This window comes from Manis pentadactyla, chromosome 1 (assembly GCF_030020395.1).
Source record: "Manis pentadactyla isolate mManPen7 chromosome 1, mManPen7.hap1, whole genome shotgun sequence".
Taxonomy (NCBI): domain Eukaryota; kingdom Metazoa; phylum Chordata; class Mammalia; order Pholidota; family Manidae; genus Manis; species Manis pentadactyla.
This window is the reverse complement of record NC_080019.1, coordinates 225,183,038-225,196,611: the sequence shown is the minus strand read 5'-3', so window position 1 is coordinate 225,196,611 and position 13,574 is coordinate 225,183,038. Positions and strand designations below refer to the sequence as shown.

The window sequence follows — 13,574 nt, the reverse complement described above, 5'->3', positions numbered from 1 at the left end:
AGAGGGGAAGTCCCTACTGTGTGCGGCCTACGAGCTCCTACATGGTCCAGCCCCAGGCCTCCCCTTGATCCTCAGCGGCAGCCTCACTCCCCTCAGCCTGTGGTCCAGCCACACTGTTCTTCCAGTCCCTCCTGATCACCTCCTGCCACTGGGCCTCATACAGGCTTTTCCTTCTGCCCCTAGTGTGGACCCCCAGCCCTTTCACCTTCTTAATGCCTGCTTGTCATCAACATCGCTTCCCCGAGGATGCCTTCCTGACCTCCCTGACTGACACCAATCTCAGGGCATCTCCTTGCATGGCATTGCTCCCAAGTGTGACTTCCTCTGTCATTACTTGACAAATATCTGTCTTTTCTACCAAGCTGAGATCAGGGCCCGTATCTGAGCTTGCTCACTGTGGCATCCCCAGCATCTTGCCGAGTGCTTGGCCTACAGCAGGCAGTCAAATATTAGTTGAATGCATGAATGGTTTAATGTCCACACACAATAACGCTACAGAAAAGCACCTCTGAAAGTGTCGTTGCATAGTTGCTGTGGAGAGAATGACAATAGTAACGGTGGACAAGTGACTGTTGCTTAGGAAGGGCCAACATACAACAAGAGAGCAGAGTATGTGTGGCTGCGTGCACAGTACCCAGGACCAAGCACTGCACTTGGAAGGGGAGCACAATCCTTCTGCAGCCCCGACGTCCACTTTAGCACCTAAGAAAATGCCCAAAAGGTCAGTGGCACTTGGCTCTCCTTTCCTGGGTTTCATTTCAGTTTGCAGGTGTGTTTCCAACGAGTTTATACCCACGACTTGATAGCCAAGATATTGCAGGTTTGGTGCCTCTTACCCACCCCAATCCACCTTTAAATCAAATTGGAAAAACAAAGAGAACAAATTTGCAGCTTTGATTGCGAACTGAAAAGATGATACAATTAACACAGATTTCTTTAATTGTGCCTTGAGAAACATTTGTAAATCAAAATTGGCACTGATTTTATCTGTATAGCATATTATTTTAAATTACCCATGACAGAGGGAAATTGTTTCATATCATTCAAATGTGTGAAATTATGGCTAAATAATGAAAAATATTCTTTTTTTCATGTAATTCCATTTAGTGGACATATTTTCTTGAATAATTAACAGGGGCTAGGTAGCACTTTGCTAGGCTAAGGCTGGGAGAAGTGGAGAGAAATCATAAAGCTCTTGCTCTCAATAGTCTCACAGACTAATGGAGATTGTGGTAATGGGAAATACAATCCTTTTCAAGCACTGTACCAAGTGAAGATAGCACGTCCTTTATCCTATGAAGGAGATAATAATGGTATGGAGTTTTTAGGAAAATGGGAACAGCTCACCAATACCATAAAAAAAGACAAGATTTCAGAGTCTAGCTTCTCAATTTTACAGGAAAAATGAGGGGCCCAAAGGTTATGATCTCGAGGAGTTAGTGCCAAAACCAGATCTTGAACCCCAAAGATATGACCAAGTTCTGCTGTGCTTATTGGCTTTCTCCAAAACCACTCTGGCTATTGGGAGTTGAAATATTAAGCAAATTTCGATTTGCTGTTTGTAGGGGAGCAAGGTTCATCTTCCTGCCTCCTATCTGGCCCCTTTCCAATCTGACACATCAGGAGGAATAACTTCCCCAAATACAAATCTGAGTATGTCATCCCCTTCTTTCCCGTTGCCCTTAAGATAACAACCTGCGTCCTCCATGAGGCGTGGCATGCTGTGGCCGTGGCCCCATAGCTGCAGTCTCACCTCCCACCACCAGCTCCTTCTTGTCCCCGTTCCAGCCACCCCATGTCTGCTGCACGCCATGCGCTCTCCCACCTCCGGGCCTAAGCGTGGTTCGCTCTGCTTGGGACGCTCTTGCTCCTTTTTCACCTGTGACTCAATAGGCCCAGTTAAAATGCCGTTTTCCTGTAGACTAGGTTAATTCTTCCCTGCCCTCTCTGTGTGCTCTTCCATTGCTCTCTGGCTTGTTTAAAACCCTTCTTCTGCACTAGACTCTAAGTCCCAAGAGTGCAGGCACTATGTCTGCCATTCACTAATGCATCCCCAGCCCCACACAGGACCTAGATTCCTAGGTAGGCAAGGCTGCTAGACAAATAAACTCCAAATCCTCAGCATCTTACAGAACAAGGTGTTCCTTTTTTCTTTTCAAGTGACAGTCCAGAATGGGGGCTCCAGGTCTGTGGCCGTTTTATTCCACGCAGCCATGTAGGGATCCAGGCTGATGTGGCTTGTGGCTTGCATGTGTGGCTTCCAAAGTGTCCCTGATAATCTCTGCTAGTCAGCTGGAAAGGGGAATGAGTACAGAAGAGTGTACATAAAAGGTGATCACTCTTCTACTCCTCCACTAGACAGAATTTAGCAATGCAGTTACATAACTGCAAGAAAGACGAGGTTCTGTGGGCTAGCTGGCCATCTGCCATCCATGGTCAAGCACATCTTTGCTAAACGGCAAGGAGAGAAGGGAGTTTGGGAGATAGGTGACTGTCCACCAGAATGCTCAGTGAAAATGTTTATTGAAAACATATCCATTTTAAAACCATTGTATTGCTTTGCTTTAGATGCAGATATCAATATCCAAAGTCCAGAATCACTATGTTTGTATCATTTTGTTGGCAGCATTTCAATATCCAAACAACTGGCTTCAATTAAAGGTAAGGCATGGGGTGGCTGAGATGTATATGCCTCTCCTCTATCATGATAGCACGCCAGCAGTTAAAATCATAGGACATCAAAGAATGCCAGATTTGCAAGAGAACTTGGGAATAAATCATCAAACATTCATGATGTTTTCTTAAAGATTTGGGAACTGAGGTCCCGTGGTAGGAATCAGCGCACCCAAACTTTGGTTGTTAAAGGCCGAGCTAAAATGAGAGCACAGATCCCCGGACTCCCAATTCAGTGTTTTTCCCACTGTGCCCAGTCGCCTGTTCATAGGCAGCATCTTCAGTGCGTCCAGAGCAAGACTGTCATTGTCCAACTCACGAAAGTTCCATGGAACTCAGGAGGCAATCAAACCCCAGCTGCTCTGTTTGAATGAAAACACAGTGTGGCCAAGTCCCAAAGTGTAGATATTTGCCCTCAGAATTATATTTTCTAGGTAAAATATCTTTAAAGCTAACAATATTGCCATGAACAATGTAAGAATGATAAAAATACCTATATACTCAGATGTGTGGCTTAAAGTGTTTGCAGAGTAACAAGCACAAATGGATATTACTGCATTATGGTTGTTTTCTTCCTAGATGACTGGCCAGTGTCTGAAAAGGAGACTTAATATTTTTATTTAAATAAATCTCCATCTTGATGAAAATATTATTTTTATACTATCACAAGAGATCTGTGGTTTGTTTTACAATTTACACAATCTTAGGTACTTTTGAAAATTGTTCTATTACATTTCCAATACAACCTGTCCTTTCTAGGAGATTGAAGGGGCTTGAAGCAGCCTCACTTCTCCCTAGCACACGCTCACTGTTCCTAACACCAGGCACCTTACGGTGCACCGTTGGGCCACATTTATTTCCATGCCTTAAGAAAACACAGGATGAACATGACTCTTTTTCCCAGAATGTGTTTCATTCAGTGGTGAATACTTTTTGAAGTTATTTATTGGAATCAGACATGAACAGAGGTCTTTTTTTTAACAGCATTTTTTAAAGCACTTAGTCCTTTACAATATGCTTTCACATATTTGCTCACAGCTCTGTGAGGCAGACAGGGCAGGAATTAGGAGGCAACATGCTGGGTTTTTTAAGGGAAGAACCTAACTGTAAAAACAGGAAACCAAAACATCTCACCAAGTATCATCAGTGTTGGTGGGATAACCAGGCCACCTCGTATCTTTTATTGTTACTATTTGTCTACTTCTGCTTTTATCATGAGCATATGCTATTTCATAATCGGGGTAAAATGCATGCTGTGTTTAAAAGAATGGAGGAGAAAGAAAAGAAGTTGGCTGATCCAGATGGCATCCCCTTCTAGAATGCAGTCAGATATGAACTTCCTTGGAGGACTGGAGAATGTCAGGATTCCACAGCCTCCACAGGGATGCCCTTACAAGGAGATATTCCAAAGTCCATGGTCTTTGAAGTCAGAGAGACTTTAAAATCTTTCCTCTGCCACTTCTGAGCAACATGACCTTAAAATTCTTGCCTCTCCATGTTTCAGTTTCCCATATGTAAAACTGAGACACAATGGTACTTAACTCTATGCATTTAATAAAAATCAAATAAGACAATGTTTCAAAGGCCCCTGGCACATAGTAAACAAGGAAGATTGTCATTATTTGCAAGGTCACTGACAGCTTGGAAATCCCCCTTTCCTTGCCAGAAGGGTACAGCCAGGAGGGTGAGAGGCTACTGTCCCCCAAGACTCAGACCCAGTAGAGCAGCTCATCCTAAAGTCTCCCTAATTATTCTTGGTTATGAAGTAATAAATCAACTGGTCAAAATTACAGAAGGAAATGTTTGCCTACTGAGAATTAAGGTGTTTCCTCTAAGCCTTTTGCTTCCTAGGGACAGGACTATTTATAAACAGAGTTTATTCCTTAGTCACTTAAATTGAAGGTTACCACCATACAGAGCCCTTCCACCTCAAACACACTCCAGAAAAGGCAGATACAAACTAAAAGAAATAGGTCATTTCCCTGTATTTTGATGAGCAGGAAAATGTTGGGTAATTGAGGAGAATCCCAATTCTAATGTAGGTTTTCTGAATGTGGCAGAGCTGAAGGGAGGAGGTGGCTAACGATGGTGGGGGAAAGAGCTAAAAACAGAATTCAAAGAGGCAGGGAACATTTTGAGTCTGGGGTCCTGAGCTAGGTGGATGGTCAGCCACTGAACAAGCAGACAGAAGTAGGAGATGTAAGGGACAGGCCATGGTCCAGGTGAGGCAGCGGGTCAGAAACCAGGGAGGAAATTAAGGACCAGGATGTTGAGGACACTGCTTTTGCAGACATAGATTCAACAGATATTTGTGAAGCATCTACTACATTGTTCTAAACACTGAGGATTCCACAAAACATGACAGACCAGGAAAAAAAAAAAATCCCTGCCATCTAGAGGCTTATGATTTTGACATGGATTCAAATTCAAGCTCAGCCACTTACTAGTAGTGAGTCTTCAGCAAGATCATATCCTTTCTTCATCTATAAATCAGTATAATGATGGACAGAGATCCTGTGTTCATGGATTACAAAAGTCAACATAAAAACATCAGTTCTCCCCAAATTTCTCTCTCAGTTAATGCAATTCCTATCACAATTCAAGGTTTCCAAAAACAGGCACACTCATTCTAAGCTCTATACAGGAACAGAAAGGCACCAGGATAGCCAAAATAAGTTTGGAAAGGAAGAAAATAGGGGGCAATGTTAAGACTTACTGTAAAGCCACAGGAACCAAAACAGTGTGGTTTGGACAAAAGAACAGATATATCAGTGGAACAGAATAGGACACCCAGAGGTTGACTCGCACAAATTTGCCCAAATGGTTTTTAGCAAAGAGATGCAAAAACACCTCAGTAAAGGAAGGTGTTTAAGTGTTTAACTGGTGCTGGAGCAACTGGTCACCCCCACGTAAAAAAAAAAAAATGGATCTCAACCTAAGTCTCACACCTTACACAAAAATCAACTCAAAACAGGTCATGAGTTTACATGTAGAACATAAAACCATAAAACTTTAAATTTTACATAGGACAAATCTTTCATAAAAGGAAAAACTGATAAATTGGATTTCATAAAAATCAAACACTTTTATTCCACAAAAGACCTCCTTGAGAGGATTAAGACAACTTACAGACTGGGAGAAAATATTTTCAAATTGTGTATCTTATGAAGGACTTTATCTTGAATAGATATAGAACTCTCAAACCTCAAAAAAATAAGTAAATTCAGTTAGAAATGGGCAAAATCCATGCACAGACCTGAAAACACATTTCACCAAGGAAGATATGCAGATGGCAAATAAGCACATGAAAAGATGTGCAGCGTTATTAGTCACTACACACCTGTCCGAATGGCTAAATAAGAACCAGTGACAACACACAAGCAGACAAGGGTAGAGAAAAATTGGATCTCTTTCATTCATCCAGCAGCGTGTGCTAGCAGCTGCCGTAGCAGGCACTCATGCTAGCCACGGGCAATGCAGTGATCAAAAGGAAAATGTGACCCCTGGCCTATTGGATCTCGCATTCCAGCTGGGGAGAGAGCAGCTGAAACTTGGAATAACTGTAAAGTCTGAGGAGTTCTATAACGCAGGTGCATTAAAGACTAAGAAGTCAGAGAACTTAAGAATTTCCTTCTCTGTACCTTGTGCCATTCCTGATGCTCACTAGGTGCCGCCCTCTGGAAATGAATGAGTTCGTGCCACCTTGCAAGCAGTTTAAACCAGAGAAACCAGCTGGGAGATCACTGTGCTTTAGGTCATGGGGCAGGGCTTCCTTATCCACCACAGATCAAAGAGCTGTTCCGCACTGTTCTCCTTTATCCACTGCCTCTGACACAGAATATAAACTCCAAAGAGCAGGACTTTGTCTTATTCAGTGAGGTATCATTGTCAGGGATGGAGTCTAGCACATAGTAGGTGCTCCTTAAATATTTTACAGATCAGAAAACCGGGGCTTAGAGTAGTGAGGTGTTTTCCCAAGGTCACATGGCAAGTAGGTGCAAATCTCATCCTTATTCTACTAATTCTAATTGTTTCTGAAGGAACTTTTGTTCTCCAGTGTTTAAAGATCCAGAATCAGACACCCCCATGTCCCACTCCCAGATTAGGGGGCAAGGAGTCCAAGACAGGGCCACACTGACCTGCACCTTCCAACCCTGTTCCCCACTGTCTCCTTGGAAGATAGAATCCATGTGCGGGGAAGGGTTATTTCTAACCTACACTACATCGTTGTACATTTCTTCCCTTACAGCTCTGGAGAAGGGCTCCGATCTGGAAAAAGCCATCGCTACTGCGGCTCTGATTTTCAGAAACTCCTCTGACCCTGATGGTAAACTTGGAAAAGCTACAGCCAAAAATCTGCTGCAAACCCAATATAAGAATTTCACAGAGGTAAGAGAATTAACAAGCCCAAGGACACAGGGGCCAACCCATAATATCTGGCCCAAAGTGTCAAGAACTCCAGCTCAAGGGTCGCATCATGCTTCAAGGGTTGATTGAGCACCTCCCATATGCCAGGAGGTGAGCTGAGCCCTGGGGTTAATGCAGTGAGCAAGCTAGCAAGCCAGCAAAGCAGTGAGAGACATGCTGAAAAAGTAAAAACACCTAGAGCACCATGAAACCATAGGGCACGCAGCAGAAGAGTAACACAGAGACCCTCTTGGGGCAGGTGGTCAAAGAAGCACTCCTGGAAAATTAGGGTGTAGCTGATAACTGAAGAAGGAGCAAGAGTTGGCAAGGCAAGGGAGAAGGGTAGGGAAGAACAGTATTCCAAGCGCTGGGAATGGTGTATGCCCGGCTCCTGAGGCAGGCCGAGACCTGGGCTGGGAGGCCAGGAGGTAGCCGGGGAGAAGAGGGGCCAGCGGGAAGCGGTGCGAGGTGAGGCTGGGGAGGTGGGCGGGAGCCCGCGCCCTCAGAGGCGCATACCCTGGGTGGGGGGCGAGGGGAGAGGAAGGAGGCTGTGACTGGGGAAGCAGCCCCGGCAGAGGGAGACGCTGGTTCGCCCGCAAGTGGAGAATATGAGGCATTTGGGGGGAGGAATGAGCAGGGTCTGCGACCTCGTGTGACGGTTGAACCCCAGACCCCAGTTCTGGCTGTGGGAGGAAAAGGATGGTGGTCCCATCCCCAGAGAAGAGAAAACCTGGAGACTAAGCAGATTCGAGGTGAGGTGGGGTGGGGAAGATGTGATGAGGGCCGTTAGGATGCGTTGATTTAAGGAGTCCCTGAAACATTCAAGACGAGAAACAGGCAGCAACAAGATACGTAAGCTGGGAGCTTAGAATACAGATGTGTGTTCAGAACACAGCAGCCAGAGTATGTAGGTGCTCACTGGCCTGAAGGGAGTGAGCTACATCGCCTAGATGTTTCTTATATTTCTCAGACTTCAGTCATTTGAACAATCCTCAATGCTTTCCCCATATTTGTCTATATTGCAATTTGCTCAGAGTCATTTTCTTCACGTTAACTCTCCATTAAACAAAATTTTTGTATAAAGATACTCTATCACTATTCTAAAAGTTAATTCAGTGGATAAAAGTGGAAGGTAGTAAAAAAAAACAATAGACGACTATTAATTCTTATTTAATATTTATTCCTGCATCCCCTATATAGCATTACATTCTACCAGCAATATGTGTTCATACTCTGGGAAATACTGTCCTGGGGAAATGTTTAAAAAGAGGGGCTCCCCCAAAATGTGGGATTCACATATAAATCAAGTATATTTGACCTGATTGTTTATAGTTCATAATGCGTGATCAGAACCAAAAGTTTCTGTGATGACTGCCCTTGCACTGTTCACCATGTAAGAACTTACTCACTATGTAAGAATTTGTTCACCACGTAAGAACTTATTCGTTATGCTTCAGAAGATTGGAGACTGTTGAGAATTAGGCTTGGAGTTGATTAATGATTGTGCATTGAGTCCCCTATACAGAATTTTATTGTTAACAACCATTTGATCAATAAATATGAGAGATGCCCTCTCAAAAAAAAAAGAGGGGTTCCCCCACCAAGAATAGTAGTACTCAGTAGAAGCTAAACCATCAATATTTATTGGTCAGTAGAGTGAGCAAAAGAAAGGAAGGAGCCTCAGAGTTTCTATGTGTGTTCTGAGATAGTAAAAAGTTAAATATTATAATTCCATTAAATATATATATATAGTTTTAGCATACTACAGCTGTGTACGGTAACATCCACTGGAGGAGCTGGGTCAAGGGTACAGCTTCCTGTGAATCTACAATTATTTCAAAATAGTGTGTCTATGAAATTGACTTTTTTATTCCACAAATAAGAGATCTTTTCTTAAGCCAGTTTCATAGAAACAGAATAGAATGGTGGTTGCTAGGGGCTGGGGAGAGGGGCAGTGGAGAGAGCTGGGCCCAAGGGTACACATTTTCAACGATCAGGAGAACAAGCTCTAAAGTTCTAACATACAGCATGGTGACTACAGTTAATAATAAAGCACTGTATACCTGACATTTGCTGAGAATGAACCTTAAGCAGTCTCACCACAGGAGGGAAAACTTAACTATGAGAGATTATCTTGTGTTAATTATCTTGATCTTGGTAATCATGATCAGGCATGTTGTATACTTTAAACACATAGTTACACTTGTCAATTATTCCTCAATAAATTTTTTAAAAAGTGTTTGTATGTATGGGAGACATAGGGAAATTGGGGCAAAGGGGGGAGACCACAGTGTGATACACGGAAAAGTGACTGGAGAAAAATGTTAATAGTTAACTATCTTGGGTTATGAGATAAAGGGTTATTTTTACATTCACCTTATAAAGAATATCTTTTCCTCCATGTGCAATATTAAACATTTATTATTTTTCAAAAAAACTTTTTCAAGAGCTCCTATATTTTTAGCCAGAAATATCTGGCCTAATTTGTTAAGTAAAGAGTTCTGGGGAGTCTTTAAGGAAAGGGTGGGTGAATAAATCCTATAACATTTGCCTGCAGCAGAGGCCTGAAAGAAAAAGCACCTGTGTGCCTGGTGGCCTGGCAATTGTCAGGGAGATTTTAACAAGTAGGAAAATGATCTCCAAGAGCCCCGGTGGATCCCTGCAACCACAGACAGTACCAAACCTTATGTATACTATGTTTTTCCTAAACATGCATACCTATGATGACGTTTAATTTATAAATTAGGCACAGTAAGTGATTAACAATAAGTAATAATAAAATAGACCAATTATAAGAATATACACAATAAAGTTAGGTGAATGTGGTCTCCCTTTTTCTCAAAATATCTCATTGTGCTGTACTCACCCTTCTTGGGATGATGTGAGATGGCAAATGCCTGCGAGACAAGACGAAGTGAGGTGAGCGGTGCAGGCATTGTGATGTGGCTGCTACGGTACTGACCTGAAGATTGGGCAGAGGGAAGGTCATGTGGTTTGGGACTGATGTTGGCAGCCGGTAACTGAACCTGCAGATAAGGGGCACCGCTGTAACCCATCATCCCCTCTGAGAACACCAGAGGAAAAAGATCCACACCAGAATCATTAGGAATGGCACCCTCACCCTCACGTCCCCCGGTGTAGGGTAAACTCCAGAAAGGCAGCCTGGTTCTGGATCTCTAGCGGCAGACATGCCCAGGCCTCGGTGCCATCCTGCTTCCTGCTCAAGAGGAAAGGTTACGGGAACCAGAGGCGGAATTTCAGGGGGCTCCTGGGTCAGGCCATCCCGGGGCCATTCTCAGTATTAATGGCGATAGCTAACTTCACCAGGCAAACATGTCAAGTAACGTCAGAACGCTGCCTTGGACCAACCACCCATCTCTGTGAGATCCCCCTCTGGCAGGTGTGGGCGCACAAGTCTGTGGCAAAAGGCAGCAGCCTCTTCATTACTAATGGCCTCCCCCTCAGTTCCCAAGGGGAGTTCTCCACTAACTGAGCAGGACCTTTTGACTGAGGCCTGGGTTCTGAAGGGACCCCTTTGTTACCAGCCTAAACATCACCTGGAGGACCTTCACACTCTGTAGTCGGTCACCTGTAGTAAAACTGACCACGTGAGGCTCTGTTAAGAAGATACAAAAGCAGGGTGGTAGGTCAGTGCGCCAGAGGCTGGAGCTTGGTCATCAGAAAGAAGAGAGAAGACCTGCAGCCACCTCTGACCTGTGAGCAGTGACTGCGCCACTGCCCTACAACAGCGTTCCTGTTTCTGTCTTGGGTCCGACCCTTCCAGCTAGTGCTCAGCTCCCTTGGAGGGCGAGGGAGACAGCACCTCTTGAGGAGAATGGGCCTAGAGGAACAGGAATGATCTGAGCCTCAAGAGGAATGTATCATCATTCCTAAGGTGCCTTAGCCGTTGCTGTGGTGGTTTTTACAGCACATGGGTGAGCATTTGGGGTTGAGCTAAATGCAAACACAGCTAGAATAGCAGTGAATCAAATGACCTTAACATTTTTAATGCCACTTGGGAAGATATTTCACAAGCTGTGGTTGGAAACTAAAAAGCCTCTCCACTGTTCATGTTTTCCTTCAGTCTGCTTATGAGGACTTATGGGAGTTGATTTATGATCCAACTAAATGCTGAACAATCTTCCAAAGCATGTACTTTTCTAGTAGCTTATTTTATTCCATATTTCTGGATAATTGTATTGTTCAGTGAAACACAAAATGGAGACCTCTCATAACAAGATTATGTTTTGAGATTATATCTTGAAAATCTGAAAATAGAACAATATCTGAGTTTATAGAGAGGTGGGATAATTTAGCAGTTAGGAGTACAGTACAGGCTCTGGAATCATGTAGTCAATGCTACGAATCCTGGCTCTGCACCAATGGCTGTCACGCTTGGGGAAAGTTTCTTAATTATTACCGAGTCTGATACTGCATCTGTAAAGTGGAGATAATAATAGTACCTATTCAATAAGGTCACTGTGAGCTTTCAGTGAGATAACCCATGAGAAGATTTAACACACTGCTTGACCGGTAGCCCTGGAAGCAACTCGACATATTGTGATTGTTAATAACATGTTTACTGTCGCATGTTCTCTCTAAAACCAAGGTGGCACAATGAATTTGGTTTTTACTTATTCTTCATTCTCACAGGGACAAGAAACCAAGCCAAAATACAAAGACCTTCTTTCTGAACTCGATGAACACGTGGAAAATAAGCTCGATTTTGAGGATTTCATGATCTTGGTCTTAAGCATCACTGTAACATCAGATCTGCTACAAAATATATGGAGTGTAAAAATTATGAAATGAACAGATTTAAGTACATAGTTAGACAAAATACTAGCAATAGACAGTGTTGCATGACTAAAGATATCTCCATTTTATTTTTAGTTAAACATACTGATGGCCAGACATAGTTTCGATTGCTAATATTCAGACCCCATATAACTCAGAAAGTATATGCATACTCTTCTGGAATGTTTCAATAATAGAGTTTCTGGGTATTTACAATATGATAGATGATATCACTGAATATCAAACTGCTTGTGCTGAGTCATTAGTGACTTAGAGACTTTCCTTAAAGTCATGGGGTCACCCATTCATCTACTGAACAATATTTGTTGAGCCTCTACTTGACGGTACTGTTGAGGATACAGTAGTGAAGTAGTCAATCTCTGCCCTTAGATACACCTGTGGAAAGTCTAGCAGAAGAGATGGACACTGAATAATTTATCAACCAATTGCATATACAGTATAACTGTGACTGTGATAAAGGCATCGGGAAGCTGAAAGAGCTGTCATCTGTCCTTGGCCCAAAGGTCAGAGAAGCTTTACCGACATTCTGCAGAAGGCAGAACTGCAGGGGAAAAGGAGACACAAAAAGTGGTCGTTAGTCTGCATTCTCTCTCTCAGTGGTTGCCAGGGCTGTCTATGGGTGGGAAGTGGAGTTGTGCACAAATAGGCATGAGGAAATTTGGGGCGGGGGATTGGTGGGCGGCGACAGTATTCCATATCTTGATTGTGGTGGTGGTTACATGACTGTATGCATTTGTCAAACTCTAAAAGCTGTGCACTAAAATGGGTGAGTTTTACTTTATGCCCTAAATAAAATGACTGAAAACCCCAAATCCCAGTATCCTTTTAATCTCTGACTATGGTTTAAGCAATGATTCCTTGAGAATATTAAACTGGAAACGTTCCACAGACCCAAATCTCCTAGAAACTTTGAGACAGATTTTCACAAAGACTTTTATTCATTGTAAAATTTTTGTCACTCCTAAGTCCCCTCTCTTGGCTCCTCTTTTCTTCCCAGCCTCACATACATGTGGTAAGCAACCCTTTGAAGAGGCAGGCCTTCACTCCCAGTCGGGTGGAGTGTTATCCCTTCCTGTAGGGCTCCAGATTCCTCAGGCCCAACTCCTTGGCCCTCCCCACTCTCAAACCCTCAGACATTCTAAGTCCAAGAGTTGACCTACCGTGTAAGGGGAAGCCCCAGACTTTACCCTCTATCACCATTTTAACAGGAGGTACATGTGTTCAACGGGGCTCATACTATGTACGAGGCGCTGATTTATGGGCTTGAAAATATTAACCCACGTAACCCCATAACAACCCTCTGAGGTAAGTGTTAGTCTTATCATCTTGTAGATGAGGAAACTGAAGCACGGGTTTTTAAAAAATTTTCCCAAAGCCACATAATTGGCAGGTTTGCGTTCTCTGCCCTTCCTGTGGGCATTGTTAATTTTGTTTAATATTAGACTTTGTCATGAGCAATAATATCATAATTCAACAAAAATAACTGCACATTTCAGGCACTGTGTGAGAGAGCAGTACCAGCTGGGTCTGGAGAACCATTTGGCATTCCTCAAATAGAACTCTGTAGGCTGTGTTCCTCAAAGTCCTTTGTATCTCAGTCACAAGTAGCTGAATGTGGCAATCTTGGTGACCAACGAGAAGGTCAAATTCACACCTTTCAGAGAAGGAAAAAAAGG

At 43.2% G+C, this 13,574-nt stretch overlaps 1 protein-coding gene across 1 annotated transcript; it reads left to right on the top strand.

The window, feature by feature from the left end:
* The first annotated feature begins 603 nt into the window (after positions 1-603).
* On the top strand, positions 604-12,516 carry SNTN (sentan, cilia apical structure protein). Its single transcript, XM_036878403.2, has 4 exons — positions 604-721; positions 2,627-2,661; positions 6,923-7,062; positions 11,734-12,516. The coding sequence occupies exons 1-4, from the start codon at positions 612-614 to the stop codon at positions 11,890-11,892; spliced, it is 444 nt and encodes a 147-aa protein (XP_036734298.2). The 5' UTR covers positions 604-611; the 3' UTR covers positions 11,893-12,516.
* Positions 12,517-13,574: the final 1,058 nt, after the last annotated feature.